This window comes from Ranitomeya imitator, chromosome 2 (assembly GCF_032444005.1).
Source record: "Ranitomeya imitator isolate aRanImi1 chromosome 2, aRanImi1.pri, whole genome shotgun sequence".
NCBI classification, from domain to species: domain Eukaryota; kingdom Metazoa; phylum Chordata; class Amphibia; order Anura; family Dendrobatidae; genus Ranitomeya; species Ranitomeya imitator.
The window spans coordinates 774,195,101-774,218,160 of NC_091283.1; the positions used below are offsets into that span (position 1 = coordinate 774,195,101).

Consider the following 23,060-nt stretch of genomic DNA (forward strand, 5'->3'; position numbering starts at 1 on the left):
GCAATAAAAGACGCCATTTGGAAAAATTTGGTTCCAAATTGAGCAGGACTCAGATTGGATCAGCAGACAAAAATGGACTTATTTCTTATAAATGCAGCCACACTTTAAAGGATGAGTTGATTAGAAAAGAGTTTAAAAGATCTCAAAACAACTGGTTAAACCCCATGACTCCCATAATGAATCCCCTAATGCAACATTGTTCATACTGTCAATTTAACTTAGCAAAAAGATATTTCCAGATAGGAGGCCATAAGCACACAGTGCGACACTCCATTACCTTCTGTCCCTGTAACTTCTATTATAAATCGCAAAACCAATTTGTAGTATATGTTTTAGTGATCATTATAAAATCGATCACGGCAGGCGCCTCATCAACCCGTTTGCTTTACTTTGTAAGGGAGAAACATAATGTGCACCGACAGTGTTACCCATTGCAGAGTTGGTACAAGTTCCGTTACGGGGACCACAATATATTCCTACTTCAAGTAAAAGATCAGGGCGACGAAACCCTTGGAAATTTGGGATTATATGACTGAAATGATTTAAGCCCTTTTTCTTTAAGTAATTGTGTGATACTGAATATCTTTCGTTTAACTACTTCTAAGCAAAGTGTAGCATCACCATTATTGGTTTTACTGCACCACTAGTTATCTTGATTTATACCGGAAAGAATAATGTTGATCTATGCATTTTTCGGGACTATTTTAGTATATCGGTAGTAGTATGGTTCATAGTGTACAGCTTATCCAGCCAGGAAAATAGGTTTTAAATTAACAAAAAAAAACAGCCTACTCACATGACCATTTCCCTGCAGCTCTGTTTCAGATGCTTCTTTTACAGCTGGGGTCATCATTTCTTGTTAATGTAAAACATTTTAATCTGCTTTAAAATAATTACGTCTTTCTGGATAATCGATTAGGGTCACATTGTGTTATGTGCGGCATAACGCGGTGTAACGTAGTCCGTTAATGCCGCCATTGATTGTAGTGGCGAACGCATCGCTAGCGCACGCCCACATTGGGCGTGCGCTAGCGATGTGTCGTCATTTGAGTGACGGAACGCGAACGCTGCTTGCAGTGTTCGCGGTCTGTTCCTCGCTAGCGCAGATCGGGGATCTGCGCTAGCAGGATCGGCTAACGCGATCCCTTCTGGGACATTGCGTTAGCGCAGTCCGTAGCGCTATGCGCTAAACGGACTGCCCTAACGCAATGTGACCCTAGCCCTGTCACAATGTGACCCTAATCGATTTCAAAGAGGTTGATGAAATTTCTGATCAACCTGATCGACATTCCTCAAAGTCATTAACATGCAGTGTCTAGGCTAATAGGACAGCTGAGCAGTGAGGTGGTAAGATCACTGAAAAGAAAAAATCTGCGGCACTCACCCCAATGTAGCAGTGAAGACGTGAGACTTTAATGGAGAAAATAAATCAATATTACATCCATCAGGACATAAGGTAAGCAGGAGGGTGCGGTAATGGAGCTTGGACGACGGCTTGGACCCGTCGAAGCACATTACGTGCGAAACGGCCATCGTCTAAGCTCCATTACCGCACCCTCCTGCTTACCTTATGTCCTGATGGATGTAATATTGATTTATTTTCTCCATTAAAGTCTCACGTCTTCACTGCTACATTGGGGTGAGTGCCGCAGATTTTTTCTTTACCGCTTATATGAACTCCTCATTCTTTATTATCGTGCAGAGCACCACTACCCCCAATATGCGTGACACCTGGCAACTTGGGATTCCGTTCTAAGTCCTGACTACATTTTGTCGCTCTAGTGCCATCCATTTCTATTTATTTTTTATGGTAAGATCACTGATAAGATCTTAAGAGTGCTGAAGTGAGTGGCACAAAAAATCCTCTTTTCTGGGTCTTATCTCTCACAATGGAGTTCCAAGCTGCCTTGGAAAATGGGTTTCACTTCTATGTTACACATGCCAGAAATCTCCATGTGCAATGCCAAGCGTCAACTGACATGATGTAAAGTACACAGCCAAGACTCAGGCCAGTTCATCAAAGATTTAATGCCAGAATTCTGGCATAAAAAGTAGTGAAAAGATGCACAATTTTGGAACAACTTAAGGCTATGCAAAAATGTTGTGACTTTTGGTGCTTTCACACCATCATGAGCAAAGCTCCAACAAAGTGGGCGAGATGGGACATGTTGACCAGCAATCATCAAATTCATGATGAATGGTGACATTCGCTACGCTGCAAATCTTACTCTAGCAGGGACTGGAGTAAGATTTGTTGCGAGGACCATACGGAGGTGCACCCACTCTCCAGACGCTCCTAACTTATTAAAAAGCATTTGCCACTTACTGAATCAGAAGAATGATGTGAAGATTGCCTGCCCTGATGAATCTGTGTTTTTACAGCAGCCCAAACTTTTTCCAAAAGTGAGCAAAGCTTGATTAGTCTGGATGAATCGCGGCCATAATTTAAAAGTGGAATTTCATGTAAAGTTTAAACCTCACTATTATAAGGGCAGTGAGAGTCCTCATTATTTATCTGTAGGCACACATGAATATATCAAACTTTAACTTTTTGTGACAATTGGGGAATGGAGGAAAATGCAATATATCCTGTGATGGAAGGACCAAAGGGATCTGCAATGAGCAAGATGTATAACCCAACTTATTTTACAATTTTTGTTCTGACAAAAATTAAACTTTAATAAACTTTGTAATATATCTTACAAAGCACTTGTTCATATGAGCGTATGATACGGACGTGAGCTGTCCGAGCAAATACAGTAAGTGATGTGTCCTCCGATGTATTTCATGATTAAATGCACATCTATACTGTAAGTGCAGCATAAAGAAAAGGCCCAAATTCATAATTTCTCTATTTTTCATTTGTTCCAAATTTTTCTTTTAGTTTGCTCCTTTAAGTGATATTTTTAATATATCTGCACCTATGCGAGTCTGATTTCTGTTTTCCAGATGTTTGCAGCAAATTTATCAATTGCGACTTCTTAAATGTTGCAAAACGTTTGTGCAAATTTATTTAAATCCCTCCCGCAGACTGATTTTATGTATGCCTGGAACAATTGTGCAAATTTTGCAACATTTAAGCCAAACATGTTACATAGTTATTAAGGTTGAAGGAAGACTATATGTCCATCTAGTTCAACCCATAGCCTAACCTAACATGCCCTAACATGTTGATCCAGAGGAAGGCAAAAAAAACCCATGTGGCAAAGAGTAAGCTCCACATTGGGGAAAAAAATTCCTTCCCGCCTCCACATACGGCAATCAGACTAGTTCCCTGGATCAACGCCCTATCAAGGAATCTAGTGTATATACCCTGTAACATTATACTTTTCCAGAAAGGTATCCAGTCCCCTCTTAAATTTAAGTAATGAATCACTCATTACAACATCATACGGCAGAGAGTTCCATAGTCTCACTGCTCTTACAGTAAAGAATCCGCGTCTGTTATTATACTTAAACCTTTTTTCCTCCAACCGCAGAGGATGCCCCCTTGTCCCTGTTTCAGGTCTATGATTAAAAAGATCATCAGAAAGGTCTTTGTACTGTCCCCTCATATATTTATACATTAAAATAAGATCACCCCTTAGTCTTCGTTTTTCCAAACTAAATAGCCCCAAGTGTAATAACCTATCTTGGTATTGCAGACCCCCCAGTCCTCTAATAACCTTGGTCGCTCTTCTCTGCACCCGCTCTAGTTCAGCTATGTCTTTCTTAAACACCGGAGACCAGAACTGTGCACAGTATTCTAAGTGTGGTCGAACTAGTGACTTGTATAGAGGTAAAATTATATTCTCCTCATGAGCATCTATGCCTCTTTTAATGCATCCCATTATTTTATTTGCCTTTGTAGCCGCTGCCTGACACTGGCCACTGAATTTAAGTTTGTCATCCACCCATACACCCAGGTCTTTTTCATTAACGGTTTTGCCATGTGACTTTGTGCTCTAAAAAGATGCAAAAATGGGTAAAGAACAAAAATAAAGGCCCTAATTTATCATTTGCAATTTTTTGTCACTTTTCTTGTTTGTCGTGTGGCATTCGTTGCTTTTTTTTTGTGCTAAATTCTTCAAAGTAGCTCAAGCAGTTGCCAAATTTTGAAGTAAAATATGGTATCCATTTCGTCTTTATTTATTTTACTCAGTTATATAGCGCTAATAATTCCACAACGCTTTGGGGCTCACAATCCAGATTCCCTATCAATATGTAGTTAGAGTGTGGGAGGAAACCGGAGAACTGAGAGGAAGCCCACGCAAACACAGCGAGAACATACAAACTTCTTGCAGACGTGGTGGGTTTTTAACCCAGGACCCCAGAGCTGCAAAGCTGCAGTGCTACCCACTGAGCCAACATGCTGCTTTATCGTCAACCTTTTTTTTGCTTCTTTTTAGTACAAAAGGTTATAACAGGTCTACTGTACAAAAAAAAAAAAAAATCACACTGGGTTACTGGAGTACAATTGGAAAAGGTAAAAATTATTTGAAGAATTTGTCAAATATCATAAAATCAGTGCTTGAGAGTTAACCAGGCCAAAAACTTGACATAAGTTCAATGACTAATCAGGCACAGAGAGCATTTAATGATGTTGTGCAAAAATGTATGAACCATGTGTGCCAGGTTGAAGAATTTGGTGAAAAATACCACAAGAAAAAAAATAAAGGAAAAATGACTAAAAACGCTACAAAAGATGGACAGGGCCAAAAGCCTTGTCAAACATGGAATATACTGTATATATTTTGTCCATAACAATAGTTATTTTTGTAATCTAGTGCTGGCTAGAAAAACTGCAAAATAAGAACTGGGTCGTGGACTTTCACACTTGTCACAAATTGCAGCTTTTTATAATGGTGAATGGAGTTTGTCAAATATCTCATGTACACTGTACAGTAAAGGGTACATTTCATAACTGAGATTACAACATCCCCTGTGCCCAAGGGTTTGCAAGAATTTTCTTCACTTGGAACATACAGTAACATAAAAAAGGTAACAATCCTGATGATGTGCTAACGCAATGAGCTGAATTTTGATGCAATATGTACACACATCCTAAAGAGGTTGTCTTCCCAAACTTATGTATATAAAGTCGGAATGGTTAAGCAGATTGAAATTTATCTAACAAAGCGAAAGTGGAAAAATAAAACGTAACTTTTATTATAACTAAAGCCACAAAAAAAACAAACACCCAAGTGAATAAAAAAGGGGAAAAAATCTCAACCTAATGGTATGGTAACCACAGAGACTGATTAACCCCTGACAGGATTATATGATTCCACCTATAATATATTAGTGAAACCAAAAAACTAGGTTATAACCAATAGAAAGGCTGAAATGAGAAAAACATATACAACACTCAGCACCATAAACCTAGTTGCATGTAAAAACAACAATTAGCCAGCAGTAGAAGCATATAATATGGTCAATACCACTGGTGGCTATATACATAGTAGAAAAGGAACAATCTCACCAGTTCCAATGTATGGGCAAAAGGCGCACCAGATGGCCCCTGGTCAGGGGATGATCCGGAAAAGGAGGGACGACAAACCCTATGTCAGTCCCTATGGGGCTATCAGTCAGCTATCCCCAAAGCTCCTGCCCTTACAAGGGCAGTCCACAGCTACCCCTATGTACACATGCCCTGCACTCTCCCTATATCGTTCGTCCCGACGCGTTTCATCCAAGTCAATTCTTCAGGGGACTTGCTTGTGCATGGAGATAAAGTGCCTATGTGCTAAAAAGGAGGGACACAGAGTGTCCTGCCACCCTCTATGCTGTCCTGCAGAGAGTGGCAACAGCGTAGGGTTTGCATTTAAATAGTAAAACAGGAGGTGGAAAAAAAATGAGAGGTGGAGAGAAATGCTTAATTGACCACTTCCCATTGGGTACTCATGTGGCAGCTGAAAGTAACCATGACGATGTATAAAACAAAATAAACAAAACCATGTGGGAGACCTACTGATTGATGGTGTCCCGCTGCACACAACACCGAAAATCCACGTGCCTCTACAATGCCCAGTATATTGGCGATATCGGTGATGTCACACACCGAGGGCCAGAGAGACCAGCGACCCCCAGCTGGGGAATAGAAGGCGCTTCCTGTCTTGCGCACCAGTACCAGCACTGAACGTACGCTAGTGACAGACGCCGCGCTGTGAATTAATGGCGCCACTGATACTTCCTGTAAGGTGCGCTTGCACCGGAAGTGAGTGTTACCAAGCAACGCTAGGCTACGTGTCTGTCCTGCGCACATGTGCTGGCACTGAGCGTTTACCAGTGATAGAGACGCCGCGCTATAAGCTAATGGCGCTACTGATACTTCCTGCTAAGTGCGATCGCACCGGAAGTAAGTGTTGCTAAGTAGCAAAAGATGCTAGGCTATGTGCCCAGCGCTGGCACTAAGTGTACCTGATAAGCAGAAACGCCGCGAGTGACACCACTGATATTAACTGTTAAGTCCACTCACATCAAAAGTGAGTGACCTGAAACGCCAGGCAGAGGTATCCATAACTGAACCAAGACCCCACCAAGGGCTAAATAGAAAACTACAATATACGCACGATGGTGCAATGAATGTCAGCAGGAACACGTAGGACTAGGAGGCCACATATATATACTGGTCACCAAGGCTAGAAAGATTATTAACCCATAAATGGAGCCACATAGAGAAAAATAAAACCCAGGCCAAATAAATCTATGGTATAAAGAAGAATAAATTGTTAATCATGAGAATCCCATAGCATTATTGGGTGGAAAAAATAAGGACTTAGGCATGATGAGATAACACTGGCTGTGTCACACCAAAAGAAGGACTGAACTCGTAGGCAAAGGGGGGCACTCAGATAAAGCAGCTATAGTTGATTTGATCATTAAGGCCGTGCTCAAGAAAGGCGATATTCTCACTTTGCGGATTTTGCTGCGGATCCGCAGCGGATTTGACCGCTGCGGATCTGCAGCAGTTTCCCATGAGTTTACAGAACAATGTAAACCTATGGGAAACAAAAAACGCAGTGCACATGCTGCGGAAAAAACCGCGCGGAAACGCTGCGGATTACATTCCGCAGCATGTCACTTCTTTTCTGCGGATTTTCACCTGCTCCAATAGAAAACTGCAGATGAAAATCCGCAGAAGAAACCGCAGTAAAAACCGTGATAAATCCGCAGTAAAAACCGAGACGGGTTTTCACTGCGGATTTTGGAATTCTGCTGCGGAAAAATCCGCAGTGGAATCTGCAAAGTGTGAACATAGCCTAAAAAGTCCACTTGGCCTCACGTTTTAACAACATTTGATCCCAGTCACCTCCCCGTACCGGTTTATTTACCTTTTCAATGGCCATGAAATTAAGAAGTCTAACCTGGCCATTGTGCATGGTATTAACATGCCGAGAGACAGAAGTGTCTCTACCATGTTCCACGTCACCAATGTGTTCCAAAACTCTTCTTTTAAACTCCCTGATGGTCTTACCAACATATTCAATACCACAGACGCAGGATATCTTTTAAACCACCCCTTGGTGCTGCAGTTCATAAACTGATTGATTTTATAGCTTTTGCCCGTGACATTGCTGACAAATTGCTTACCTGTACCGATATATTGACAGGCCGTACAGTGACCACATTTGTAACAGCCTGTTACATCACTTCTGAGCCAAGTCTCATTAACAGGACTAACAAAATGACTACGAACCAGTCTATCATTAAGCGAACGGGCCTTTCTATAAGTGATAGCGGGGGTATCACTGAGGTAATTGGAGATGTCCGAGTCCATTTGTAAAATGGACCAATGTTTTTTAATAATCTCCCTTACATACGTGGCCCCATTGTCAAAGGTAGTGATAAAACGTATTGCTTCATTATCCTGCGTCTTAGTAGTGGAGTTCAAAAGTGCTGTTCTGTCTCTGCTCCTCGCTTCGTGATAAGCCTTCTTAAGAATTGTGGATGGATACCCTCTATCTTGAAAATTATTCCTCAATTCCTTTGCATGGACCTCGAAGGTTGCATCATCCGAGCAATTCCTCCGGACCCTGAGGTACTGCCCCTTAGGGATCCCTCTTTTTAGGTGATATGGATGATGACTATTCCAGTGGAGTAGGGCATTTGTAGCTGTGGGCTTTTTGTAATTAGATGTGTCTAAACTACCATCGGCCCCCTTAGTGGCAGATTGAAATTTGATGGATTAACTACATTGAGCTTTTCTTTTCTCTCCACACACTGTCCACGGTCAGATAAGTCAAACTGGCGAGAAGTGGCATTTCCAGGGAGTGACTCTTGAAAATAGTTGATTTGATCATTTAAAAAAAATCTGTTTTACTGTCAAAATAGTATTAAAACATACAATGGGGTCAGATCACTCTTTTAAGTAACTGTCCATTTCCACTGAAAGATTCCACTGTCGAGCATTCCGAGGAACACTTATTTCATGATAATCTTGCAATCCAATACCAATCACCGCGATGAAGTAGCTTTTGAGCTGCACAAAGGATCGTTCTTCTCGGCAGCACATCCTCTGTGAAAAATTGCATCCTTTGTGAACTGAATGGCCTAACACAGATCATTTGGTGTACATCGATGAGCGCGATCTGTCAGGCTATTGACTGCCGGTCAGAAAATGTTTACCGATCAGCGCCTGCTTAATGACGCAAGTCTGGTGCTGTTATCCGGCCTTAAAAGGTGAATATCTGATGATTTCAGATATTCAACCAACCTACCCATATTTCCAAGCTGTCCGCATACTTCTCAATGAGGTGTGACGTTATCCATAAATGCAACCTGTACCTACCCAACCGTTGTAGCTGCTTCACTTCAGAAAGACAACATGGCCGTGCCTTCTGTCCTGACCCTAGACTCCTCCTATTCTTTACAGTTCAGCTTAAAATATGTTCTGTTCAGGTATACACATTTTTTGTACTAGGGTAATAGTAAATGATAACCTTTTATGTGGAGTACTGTACCTTAATTAAACAGGCTGGTATCCCTCTGGCAGCTGCAATTGGACCAATAGGATGTTGAACAGTAGCCACGGGAGCAAGAGCAAAAAAAATCTTAATTTTTTGTGCCAGTTGAGGAATGGTAGAAAATGCAATGAATCCTGTAATGGCAGAAACAAAGGATCTGCACTGAGAAAAAAAATGTATTACCCAATTTGTTACAACATTTTGTTCAGACGTCCATTATTCAATTATTGTATTTCCCATTAAGGCCAATTTACAATTTTGTGCTTTTATTTTTTTTCTCCTTTTACCAGAGCCGATGACTTCTTTTGGTGACATAAAGTGGCAATTCTGCCATTAACCCCTACATGACATGCGCCGTACATGTACTGCGCATGTAGTATCTCCCCCTTTGATGTGGGCTCTGGCGGTGAGCCACTTAGATAAAAAATAACCTAGACATGTTTGGTGTCTATGAACTCGTAATGACCTGGAGAATCATAATAGCAAAAAAGCCAAACAAAAAACAATTGTGGGATTGCACTTTTTTTGCAATTTCACCACACTTGGAATTTTTTTCCCGTCTTCTAGTACAAGACACGGTAAAACCAATGGTGTCGTTCAAAAGTACAACTTGTCCCGCAAAAACTAAGCCCTCACATGGCCACATTGACGGAAAAATAAAAAAGTTATGGCTCTGGGAAGGAGGGGAGCGAAAAACGAAAAAGGGCTGCGTCTTGAAGGGGTTAAATAATTTTAAATTTTGAGAGGACTGAATGTTTTTTTTGTAATGTTCTTATTTTTAAGGGTGCTTGACAGGGTAATTTGAATATACTGTATGTTTCTTTCATATATATGTAATATTTTTGGAAACTTTCTTTTTCTACTTTTCTTTTAGTCCCCACAATATTTTAGTATATCGTTAAAAAAGAAAGGGCCCTATGAAATTAAGATTTCGCTACAACAGGCCTGTAATGGGAAATTTATAGTGTAATCCACGCTCAAAAGCTTTTCAAAATATAAACGTGAAATGTTCTTACCCATAGTAGTGCCTTGTGAATGACCAATGTAATAGAGTTGCTTCCGGCCAGTTTTTTTCAAAATAAAATCTACAACTGCAGGAAGATCTTTCTTCGCCATTTCATCATAACTAGAAAGTAGAAATATTATTGAGTTATATGCTATGCTGAAGACCATGCATCAGAGGTTTTTTTGATTGCTGATGGTCAGATGCTGGGATGACCATCAATGAGCAGAATAAAGAGGAATTAAATGAGGTGGAGAAGCCAACCAGGCATGACCAGATACTCCTGCTTGGATAAATATTGAAGGGGATGCAGCACTTACTGAGGCTCTGCAGTGATTTTTTTCTGCTGATTTTAGTGGATCTTAGGGTAAGACCCCACTAATCACATACTGACTTACTGTTCTAAATGTGTTTTGTGGAAAGACCTCTTTAAAGGCTATATCAGGGACTTTGTGAAAATAAAAAAAAATGTGTTTCCAAGCACTAATAGGCAGGCACTTGCTACCTACTTCTTGTTGTGCCCGGCGCCATTCATCGCAGGCACGGAGCGGTCACAGATCACTCCCGCTGGCGACTCAGCTGCCCCTGCTGACATCACATCAACAGAGAGATGGCTTCTTTTTTGCTCACCTCTGTTGACGAGGGGGCACTTCGACATCATTCAGCTAGAATCCCGCTGCCTAACTGGGGGAGCCAACTGTCAATCAGAATGATGTCAAAAGCTATGCCCCGTCAACAGAGCAGGGCGGAAAAGAAGCCACCACTCTGTCGACGAGATGTCAGCAGAGGCAGCTGAATCCCCAGCTGCAGCGGTCTGTGACTGCTGTGTGCCAGCAGTGAACGGTCCAGGGCACAACAGGTAGGGAGAAACTGCCTGCCTGTTTGTGAAAAACAAAAAATATACCTAAGCACTAAGTCTCGGATATCTCCTTTAAGGGTATATTTATGGAGATTTTAGAATGGATTTTAAGCTTTTAGGTTTTCTGTACATAGTGCAAAGATTATGCCTCATACATATTTACAGTATATGATGTTTGGATGTTGTTATACATTTGTGATTGTGAAAAACCTCATTTAAGTTTCATAGACACCCACCATTATGCATCGGTTTTACCATAGATTGTTCAATCTATTAAAATACACAAACCTAAAAGCCCAGAATTTGCTGTCCGAAGGGGACAAAGACTTATGCTTCCGAGACCATGTGTTACCACGACTGTTTCCCATCCATACGTCATAACCAGCGTCTGCCAGGATAAAGCCCAGACTATTGTTTTCAAAGTTTGTGATCCAGTTGGTGGAATCTGCAAGTAGGCCATGCTGTAGTAATACCACTGGTTTAGGTTCTAATGTATGAAAAAAAGCATACACCGTGCATAACCAAAATTATGATTGACACATAGGCATTATTATTTACTTTTCTCAAGATCATTCAATATTCACTGGAAACAAATAACAAGTATATACATATAACTATATATGCATGGGATGAAATAGAAGTGCAGCTGTCTAAAGATGTCTCTGCTTGTTCATAGTTAGGGATGGGCGAACCTGTAGAAGTTTGGGTTCTGGTACCCAACCCAAACCCCACTGAAAACAATGGGGACTGAAAATAAATGGGGACTGAAAATAAATAAATCTCTCTCGTTTAGCACCAGACAGTAACTGTCTAGTACTATCACCGAGTTGGGAAGTTCAGTTCACTCATCTCTACTCATAATAGTGGTTGTACAGGTCCTTCTCAAAAAATTAGCATATAGTGTTAAATTTCATTATTTACCATAATGTAATGATTACAATTAAACTTTCATATATTATAGATTCATTATCCACCAACTGAAATTTGTCACGTCTTTTATTTTTTTAATACTGATGATTTTGGCATACAACTCCTGATAACCCAAAAAACTTGTCTCAATAAATTAGCATATTTCACCCATCCAATCAAATAAAAGTGTTTTTTAATAACAAACAAAAAAACCATCAAATAATTATGTTCAGTTATGCACTCAATACTTGGTCGGGAATCCTTTGGCAGAAATGACTGCTTCAATGCGGCGTGGCATGGAGGCAATCAGCCTGTGACACTGCTGAGATGTTATGGAGGCCCAGGATGCTTCAATAGCGGCCTTAAGCTCATCCAGAGTGTTGGGTCTTGCGTCTCTCAACTTTCTCTTCACAATATCCCACAGATTCTCTATGGGGTTCAGGTCAGGAGAGTTGGCAGGCCAATTGAGCACAGTAATACCATGGTCAGTAAACCATTTACCAGTGGTTTTGGCACTGTGAGCAGGTGCCAGGTCGTGCTGAAAAATGAAATCTTCATCTCCATAAAGCATTTCAGCCGATGGAAGCATGAAGTGCTCCAAAATCTCCTGATAGCTAGCTGCATTGACCCTGCCCTTGATGAAACACAGTGGACCAACACCAGCAGCTGACATGGCACCCCACACCATCACTGACTGTGGGTACTTGACACTGGACTTCAGGCATTTTGGCATTTCCTTCTCCCCAGTCTTCCTCCAGACTCTGGCACCTTGCTTTCCGAATGACATGCAAAATTTGCTTTCATCAGAAAAAAGGACTTGGGACCACTTAGCAACAGTCCAGTGCTGCTTCTCTGTAGCCCATTTCGGCACCTGTAGCCCATTTCCTGCACACGCCTGTGCACGGTGGCTCTGGATGTTTCCACACCAGACTCAGTCCACTGCTTCCTCAGGTTCCCCAAGGTCTGGAATCGGTCCTTCTCCACAATCTTCCTCAGGGTCCGGTCTCCTCTTCTCGTTGTACAGCGTTTTCTGCCACATTGTTTCCTTCCAACAGACTTACCATTGAGGTGCCTTGATACAGCACTCTGGGAACAGCCTATTTGTTGAGAAATTTCTTTCTGGGTCTTACCCTCTTGCTTGAGGGTGTCAATGATGGCCTTCTTGACATCTGTCAGGTCGCTAGTCTTACCCATGATGGGGGTTTTGAGTAATGAACCAGGCAGGGAGTTTATAAAAGCCTCAGGTATCTTTTGCATGTGTTTAGAGTTAATTAGTTGATTCAGAAGATTAGGGTAATAGGTCGTTTAGAGAACCTTTTCTTGATATGCTAATTTATTGAGACAGGTTTTTTGGGTTATCAGGAGTTGTATGCCAAAATCATCAGTATTAAAACAATAAAAGACGTGACAAATTTCAGTTGGTGGATAATGAATCTATAATATATGAAAGTTTAATTGTAATCATTACATTATGGTAAATAATGAAATTTAACACTATATGCTAATTTTTTGAGAAGGACCTGTATGTAAGCAAGATCTCAATGTATTTTCTTCCTAACGTTCAGTAACATCTCAGTGCATGGAGAACTGACTTCTAAGTCACAAAAGTCACCAATCAGCTAGAAGAAAAAGGTATTTTCCAAAGTAATTGACATGTTATCAATATTCTTACTGTCAGACTTCTGTTTCTTGGACAATGATGCTAAAGGGTTCACTATCCATCTAGAACATGTGTGATAGAGTCACCAAATACATAATGATATCACAAAATAGTTTACTATTTGTAAATAAGAAAAGCAAAAGTGCTTGGTCAAGTGGTTGTCTTTCGGGAAAGCTTTGAAGTAAAAGCTGCATGGTGGCTCAGTGGTTAGCACTTTGAGTTTGCAGAACTGGGGTCCTGGGTGTATATCCCATTAAGGACAACATCTACAAGAAGTTTGTGTGTTTGCATGGTTCTCCTCCAGGTTGTCTGGTTTCCACCCAGAGTCCAAAGACCTACTGATAGAGAAAAGCCATTGTGAGACCCAATGGGAACAATGATGATAACGATGATGTCTGTAAGCCTATGGAAGAGCCTAGAGGTACTCTGGTGTGCCTATCAGATAGATCAGCTATCTAAATGTCTTCTACAGTAGACTTCTTGGTGCTCAAAAATGTAACCAGCTGTGTCCACCTAAGGTGATGCATAAAGAATAAAAGCCAACCAGAAGGGCATGACTATATTTATAACAAACTACAGAAAGTCGTCCGTACATAATACCAGTAACTGTAATAAGTGACATTTTTTTAAGAAGTCCCATGCACTGTAATATATTTCTTACTGACAATATTCCTTTAAATTCTAAGCATTCACAGAAGTGCCATTGATATCCTCAAGAGCTCTCAAAAGAGAAACTCGTAGCTGAATAAAGAGAACATTCACAGGGAAGAATATGAGGTCAGTTTTCTCAAGTGGTGGAGTTATTAGAGATGTTGAGGTGTGACAGCATGAATCTGTATTCCTGTGCGATGCAGGACATATCAAACCATAATAAAGGTATCTTTTACCTCATTTCATGTCCTTTAAAATAGATTTATGCTACACAAGATGTTATATTTGGTTGATACTGAAGAGACCTTGCAGAGTATGTGCACATAGGCTTTTTCAGGCCAACAAACCAACAGTATTTCAAGACTATTTCTTTAAAAAGTGAAAAAAAAATTAGGGCTAAAGCAATATTTTAGAGTAAACATTAAAAAAAAAATCATAACATTGTATAAATTCCTGTGTAGCACCTGAAGGGTTAAAAAGTTTCCTGACAATTGTATCACTTTTGGGGAGTTTCCAATGTATAGGAACCCTCGAAGTCCATTTAAATCGGAATAGGTCCCTAAAAAAACAGGTTTTGTAAGTTTCTTGGAAAAAAGTAAAAAAATACTGTTAAATTTGTAACCCTTCTAACATCCTAACAAAATAAAATGACATTTTAGAAATGATGCAGATGTAAAGTAGAAATATGGGAAATGTTATTTATAAATACTTTTCACAGCATGACTAACTGATTTAAGGATATAAGGATTGAAAGTTTGAAGATTGCAGATTTTTCACAAATAAAAGCACAACGTACTGACCTAAAATTTACCCCTAACATAAAATATGTTGTGTCACGAAAAAAATAATTTGAGAATCACTGGAATATGTTGAAGCATTCCAGAGTTACCACATGAAATGACACTCGTCACATTTTAAAAAATTTGGCCCGGTCACGAAGGTTAAAATTGGCTCTGTCACTAAAGGGTTAAACCCCTCCTCAAAAACAGCTTTAAAAATGCCTGGAAAACTCTTCATATCTATTTCTATGGAAAATCCCCTTTGCTGCTCAAATACAGTGGCAAGTAAAAGTTTGGGCACCACTGGTCAAAATTACTGCTATTGTGAACAGTTAAGCAAGTTGAAGATCAAATTCTCTCTAAAAGGCCTAAAGTTAGAGATGACACATTTCCTTTCTATTTAAGGCAAACAACATATAGACAGTAATTTTTCATCTTTTGAAAATTACAAAAATGAAAATGGGCACCCTTGGTGATTTCTGTGCTCAGATAACTTTGACCAAGGTTTCAGGAACCTTATGGCTTGTTCGCCATCATCGTTAGGAAAGGCCAGGTGATGCAAATTTCCCAGCTTTATAAAAACCCAGCCTCCTCTAACCTTGTGCCAAAAAACTGCGGTGTTGTAAAACCGAAGAAAACTTTATTCAATACAGCAGGTTAATTACCATAGATGGTGGTACAAGAAGCTTGACAGTTACATGTCCGTAGGATCTGTTTCTTAGCCTTGAAGACTGAGCTATAATATCTTCCACTCTATATGGGTTTGTTACACCCACCCTAGTGGGCCTCGAAATCCCAGTACCTTCTACTCTTTATTACATGTAGGTTGTGACCATTCCCATTATCTGCTTCATTGCCTTCCGGGGCCTCAACACAGGGGCTTCTCTGAATCCTGCCCAGCTGGGGATCATTCCTCCTCTGTGAGGGGCAAGCAGGCATAGCTGTACTACATTTTCTTTAGATACTTCTGCCATGATGATGGCCTACTGGAACAAGGGAGCAAGCTTCTCTCCTCGCATCTTGCTGTGGATGTCACTGCAAGGTCTCTAGCAATTATGGTTGCAGCATTTTATACAGTAGACTCCACCCAACTATTTCCCACCGGCCAGCTAAGTGGGGAGGTTAACCCTATGGTGTATGTCCACTACTAAACAATAAAACAGTTCAATAATTTGAGTATTTAAGACTTATTTCATGAACAAATAACAGCCAAAACATGTAATCCACAACTTCGGGTCACTATACATGCACACTGGCGCCATACCAAAAGTGTACGGGACTAACAGACAGCAAAGCAATGTACTCCGCTATGGCTTTCAGTCCCACAAACACCAAATGGAGCAGCAGGGGATCTGGGACCATCTCCACTCATTGATACAATATTACGCACATCTAAAGGAGCTGTAAAATGCAACGAAAATACTGTGGTGTCCCCTGTTTTCTCCAGCCCCTCTTTCACCCTACATGCTTAAATATAATGAATATATTTTACAAAAACTATTAAAAAAACTGAATATTGGGTGGAGCTTTTTGGCTTTTAGTCCGAGCTATAGTATTAACTTAATCCACATTAAATTCTATTGCATTTGTGTATTACAGATCATTTATACAGTAATTAATGTAAAAAATAAAAATAAATTAATACATGAAAGTTACCAAGCATGACCTACCAGCAGAATGATGCCTTGTGCCATGTGGTATTCGGTGGACACTTAGGATGTAGCCATCATCAGTGACCACCTCATATTCCTCACTGGGATATCCTCTGTAGCTGATCAGTTCAGTCTATAACATGTAAGGTAACATTAAATAATGCAACATTTTATTATTATTAGTTAATAGTTTACTTGTTGGGCTACATTCTCACAATGAATTTTTGATGAGTTTTTCATGCTGCAAATTTTTTAAAAAAAGCAAGTAACCTATCTTATACAATGGGTGCAGAAATACAAATACAAATCAAGAGAAAACAGGAGCAAATGTCCAGTGAAAGTGAATCTTTGAGGAAAAAAAAAAGCTTCAGAATTTTTACAAAAAGTAACTTACCACAGTCATATAAGCTTCAGGGTCAGGAGCATAAGTAACACATTGATCTTCATTATGGTGGACCAGCATTTGGCTGGAACATTGACAGATCAAAATGGTCACTGCGAACCAAAGCCACATTCTTGGACTTTTTGGAGAGGGGTGGAAGGGGGGAAAGAAAAAAAAGACACAATGTACCACATAAATTCTTACATGAACGCATGTTGAAAGAAACATGCAAATTTCAGTTCTTTTGAAAGAACATACCCATTTAGATTTTTAATAAAAATACTTTGTACTGAATCTTTCCTTAAAAAATAATATAATAATCTGTCCAGAGACTCCGGCTTTATAACATGAGCCACATATATCACTGCATTACAAAAAAGTATCGTATTAATTATAAAAATATAATTTATTCATAAATTGAAGCAAAGATTTTAGGCTACGTATGACTGAATAGTAGACTGGGAAACAGTCTATATTAAATGACAAAAAAATGCCTAAGCCAAGTACATTAGAAGTGAGAAAACCGTAAGCAGCAGAGTATATGCTAGAGATCTAGTAATAGCAAAACGCACAACACAAAATATAATAAATAAAACAAGATTGGATGGAAAATCAGATGATGATGATAAGTTACCACACCGGCGTTCAGGGATCTTACACACCCAGGTCCGAGCAGCACAGTGCTACCAGGAACTATGCATCGTATCAGCAAACACAAGACGTCATAATGCATTTTGAATTATATGCAGCCTTCTTTTTATGAGTAGTGGAGCAGAGGCGTGCCAGGAGAGCGTGAAGGATAATGCAGCCAGTGCCCACTACTTGTAGTGCATGCGTGTAGAATCGGATTTATCTTTGACTGATCATTATTAATTACCTTCCAAATAATGAGCTCAACACATAGGTATCTTCAACCCTTCAATTCCATTTCATAAAGTCGCCCCTGATGGAAAGCAACAGTCCCTTGCACACTGCTGATGTGTACCTACCCCTGTGTGCAACTATTCCACTGATGGAGGGAATCTACAACATGTGTGATCACCACTAGTATCCACTGCAGTATTTTCTGTGTACATGCTTTGGGGGTTCACTCACTTGGGTAGCTGCTTGGAACACAAAGAGACAGTGTTTTATATGTAAAAAAAGGAATATGGAACGGGAGAAGTCAGCTCACTATTTGCAGTCTCCTTCCAAGAATGAGTTCCACGCATCGAACCGCCTGGGCTTGGGCGTGCAAGTTCCCATGAATGAAGAAAAAAAAAGGTACTCCAGCATAGAAAAATATAAGGCTTCGTCTTTAATGAAAAAAAAAAAAATCATAAAAACAGGCACAATGCGGACAACATATACAGTGGATTCCAGTGAGCTACCAACCGACGCGTTCTGACACTCTGGTCTTTATCACGGTTCATGATTAAGACCAGAGTGTCGAAACGCATCGCTTGGTAGCTCTCTGGAATCTACAGCTCTGGCAAAAATTAAGAGACCACTGCACAGTTATATAGAAATCAGCTTCTCTACATGTCTGACAGCCATTCCATTCCCGTGTCATTCGAATTCCAACCAGAGTACACCTCATTCTACTTAATGTGCTTCTGATTAGGTGATCACCTGAACCAAATTTTATTTAACAAAGAAAAGTATAAAAAACCCTGCTGTGGTGTTCACAATCTTCTTGCAATAGGACAAGGTGGATGGCAAAACAAGTGCTAGTAATATCACAAAAGTAATAGGAATTTAAAAAAAAAAAGTTAACCATGACAAAGGAGTTGAAAAGAAAAGTCTTGAGTGAGGAAAAGAAGGGCTCAAGTCTGGCTTTACTAGCAGAGGGACACAGTGAGCATCATGTTGCCTCCATCCTTAAAATTTCTAAGATGGCAGTCCATTATAACAAGGTCAAGGAGCAGACATTGGAGACAACAAAGCTACAGACCGGCCGAGGGCGAAAACGACTCTCCACTGGCCAGGATGACCGTCGTCTTATTCGATTGTCACTCAGCAACCGCAGGACGACATCAAGTGACCTACAAGAGAAATGGCAAATGGCAGCTGTGGTTAAATGCACGGCAAGAACAGTTCGTAACTGGCTCCTAGAGGCAGGGCTCAAGTCATGTAAAGCTAGAAAAAAGCCTTTCATCAAAGAAAAGCAAAGGACAGCCAGGCTGAAGTTTGCCAAAGACCATAAGGGTTTGACCATAGAAGACTAGAGTAAGGTAATCTTCTCTGATAACTCTAATTTTCAGTTTTGCCCAACACCTGGTCGTCTAATGGTTAGACGGAGACCTGGATAGGCGTACAAGCCACAGTGTCTTGAACCCAGTGTGAAATTTGGCAGAGGATCGATGATGATCTGGAGATGCTTCAGCAAGGCTGGAATTGGACAGGTTAATCTTTGCGAAGGACCTATGAATCAAGCCACATACAAGGTTATCCTGGAAAAACAGTTGATTCCTTCTGATCAGGCAACGTTCCCCAACTCTAAGGACAGGTTTTTCCAGCAGGACAATGCGCCATGCCACAGAGATAGGTCAATCAATGTATGGATGAAGGACCACCACATCAAATCCCTGTCATGGCCAGCCCAATCTCCAGACCTAAACCCTATTGAAAACCTCTAGAATGTAATCATGAGGAAGATGGATAGTCACAAGCCATCAAACAAAGAAGAACTGCTTACATTTTTGTACCAGGAGTGGCATAAGGTTAGGCTAGGTTCACATTGCGTTAGTGCAATTCGTTTAGCGCATACGATAACAGAATGCGCTAACTCAATGTAGAAAAAGGGATTGCATTTAGCAATCCCGCTAGCAGCGTTGCAGCGTTCGAGGTCTGTTTCTCGCTAGTGCAGATGCCCGATCTGCGCTAGCGAGAAACAGACCTCGAACGCTGCAAGCAGCGTTCGAGGTCCGTCAGAAAATAACAGGACATCGCTAACGCATGCCAAAAATGGCATACGTTAGCGATGCGTTAGATACATTGCGGTCAATGGGTGCGCTAACGGATCCGTTACATAGCGTTAACTGCGCCATGTAACGGATTCTGTCAGCGGACACCCACTAACGCAATGTGAACCCAGCCTTACTCAAAAGCAGTGTGAAAGACTGGTGAAAAGCATGCCAAGACGCATGAAAGCTGTGAATAAAAATCATGGTTATTCCACAAAATATTGATTTCTGAAATCTTTCCGAGTTAAAACATTAGTATTGTGGTTTCTCAATTATTATGAACTTGTTTTCTTATTATTTGAGATCTGCAAGCACTGCATTTTTTTGTTATATTGACCATTTCTCATTTTCTGAAAATAAATACAAAATTTAGTGCTTGGAACTTCGGAGACATGTCAGTAGTTTATAGAACAAAAGAGCAATTTACATTTTACTCAAAAACATACGTATAAAGAGAAAAATCAGACAAACTGAACATTTTGCAGTGGTCTCTTAATTTTTGCCAGAGCTGTATATGTTGTCCGCACTGTACCTGTTTTTATGAATTTTTTCCATTAAAGACAAAGTTTTATATTTTTCTACGCTGGAGTACCTTTTTTTCTTCAGTGTTTTTATATGACACAAGGAATAATGTTTATTTTTCACTAGTTGCACATCACCGAAAACAAAACCATAAAAATAAAATCCCTAGCCTTGTCTAGGCACTTAACTAAACAATATAGACGATGCTGACTATTCAGACATGGCAGAGCTAGCCAAAGCTTGGTTACACAAAAGAGCCATAGTATGCAGTCTGCGATTCACCAGTAAGGTACAGAGCTAGGACCTCTGACTATTTGCTCTGGGGGCAGTTTTTCCCTGCCTACCACCTTCTCAAAGACAGTCAGGAAAGCCTTGAAGATGTCCTCCAGTAATTTTCTATAAGGCTTCCCGTACTGTTCATAAATAAGAACACCCAGCCATAAATAAGAACACGCACTGTCCCCTGAGGAAGCCCACGCGAAACGCGCGTTGGGCTGCGTGGTCTGACCGATTGCATGGACATATTTGGGTGAGACTATTTTTTGCACTAGATTTGCATTGTTTATGCCCTGGGTATATATAGGTTTATAGCTATGTAGGCAATATGTTTCTAATTAACTCTAACTATACCCATTGTGCTGTGACTGTGTTGCAATATTTACATTACGGTCTCTGAATACCCGTTCCTTTTTTACATATATGCAATTGTGTCGGACTCTTTTTTTTGTTTGTGTCCTTCCCTGTACAATCCTTTTGTCCATATAATCTCTTTTAACATTTTTGTGTTTATGATATTTACAATTGTATTGGTAACTAATAAAATATTTGATACATCATATATGGATAGTTTTGTACTCCTCCTCTGTATATAATTCCCGTACTGTTCGCCTCACCTAGATACCATCCCTATGGATGGAGGAAAGTCACATCTCCATGGCCTGGACAGCATCTATCTTTAAACTGTAATCACCTGTGCTCTTTGGGACTTGTTGCCTGCAATCAAAACCCCAATTGTAGGGGGTTCACTTTCTCGGGTAGCCACTTGGGACACAAAGCCAGTGTCTTTTTTATATCACACGTTATAGTGATTATTTCCACTGGATGTACAGTATCAAAAACAAAACCATAAACATAAAATCCATAACCTTGTCCAGGCACTAACTAAACAATATAGACAAAGGTTATTCGGACACAGCTGAGCTAGCCCCAGCTTGGTCACACAAAACAGCCATTGTCTATAGCAACCAATGATACTTGTATCTTGGTGCAAATGGCCTGGGCAGTCTCTCTCTAGCTCCATCACAACCATCTCTGCTCAGCTTCCTCCAGCTGACTAATCAGTGAACACAAGGCCTGGTTCTAGTCCTAACTATCCAGGTGCGCCTAATCCAGACCTGTAGTGCTAGGATTTAACCCCTACAACGCATTTGGTAGCATATGGAAATGCCGTACAATGAATTTCCTAGCGATACATATAAAACAGTGGAATCCAAAGTGTATGTCAGCTGTGACAGCCGGGATCAGCGATAAGTCTGATTCAGGTCATTTATTCTCTTCAATACCAAAGTCAATTTCATCGACATTGTTATACAGACACTGGTCCTATGGATATGTGAACATTAAGAATTTGCTGTAAACATTTCTGCATCAAAAACTCGTCCTTCGCCAGGAAAAACGCTATATAAAAACTGTTCGTTTTTGCGTGCTTTTTTGAAGTGTTTCCTTCCCATCAGAATGGATGAAAAACTGTGCGAAAACACAAATATATGTTGCAGATGTAAAACTGCTTCAAATCTGCAAAGAGAATAAGCAGCATGTGCATGGGATTCAAGAAATCTCATTCACTTTGCTGGGACAGTAAAATGCTGCGGTTTTTTTTTTTTTTTAGGTAAAAACCTGTAGAAAACCACTACAAAAGTGTGATGTGTGAAAATGCCTTAATCAGGCAAATTGTAACACTATAGCAATGTTAAATAAATAAAAATAAAATTGGTTCCAATTAACAAAAAACCTAACTAGTTCTTAAAAATTAAACACAAACCTATATATATATATATATATATATTTATATATTTATATATTTATATATTTATATATATATATATATATATATATATATATATATATATATATATATATATATATATATATATATATATATATATATATAGTAATTTTTGAGGCACAGGTTAGATTTTAAATTTAATGCCATTACAACTTTTTGTGCAAAAAAAGTCAGTGCCTGTAAAAAAAAAAAAAAAAAAAAAAAAAAAAAAGAAGAAACAGCTTATCGCTGTTGGAAAGAATAAAACTAAAAACATTTAAAAAATTGCAGCGTCATAACAGTACAAAATTGATTAAAAATACATAGGTAAACATAGCCAATGTATCACAAAAGCTTTTGTATAGAATAGAGAACAAAAAAAAAAACTAAAGACTATCTTCTGAATGATGGTTGCAGAAATCCACACCCATGCTGTACAAACAACCTAGTATGTATCGAAAAGATTACAAGCCACAGAAATTTCTCCAACAAGTCTGCTGCAAATGAACATACTTTTAGCAGCCATTACCCCAGGCGCACTGAACGGCGGGCCATTCCACAAGTTTTAAAGGATTTACAGACCGTGATATAAATTCAATGCAAAGTGCAACATATATAATAATATACCATAAAGTAATACTCACAAGGACCACCAGTCCAAGGAGCACGTTTCGCTCACCATTAAGCAATCCCAGTTTTATACTTTCAT

General features: G+C 39.8%; 1 protein-coding gene across 7 annotated transcripts in view; it reads right to left on the reverse strand.

Annotated features, from left to right (window-relative positions):
• LOC138665748 (lysosomal acid lipase/cholesteryl ester hydrolase-like) overlaps nt 1-23,060 on the reverse strand; it is a 35,426-nt gene that overhangs the window by 12,119 nt on the left and 247 nt on the right. The window contains exons 2-7 of one of the 7 annotated variants that reach the window (XM_069753515.1): nt 18,774-18,864; nt 16,853-16,979; nt 16,477-16,591; nt 11,096-11,294; nt 9,962-10,071; nt 8,943-9,079 (exon numbers count right to left, since the gene is read on the reverse strand). In XM_069753515.1, the coding sequence (XP_069609616.1) occupies nt 8,943-9,079; nt 9,962-10,071; nt 11,096-11,294; nt 16,477-16,591; nt 16,853-16,972 (681 nt within the window). In that variant the 5' untranslated portion in view covers nt 16,973-16,979; nt 18,774-18,864. Of the gene's footprint in view, nt 1-8,942; nt 9,080-9,961; nt 10,072-11,095; nt 11,295-16,476; nt 16,592-16,852; nt 16,980-17,474; nt 17,688-18,773; nt 18,865-23,060 lie in introns of those variants that run through there. The other 6 variants (XM_069753511.1, XM_069753510.1, XM_069753513.1 and 3 more) reach the window with 6 other exon arrangements.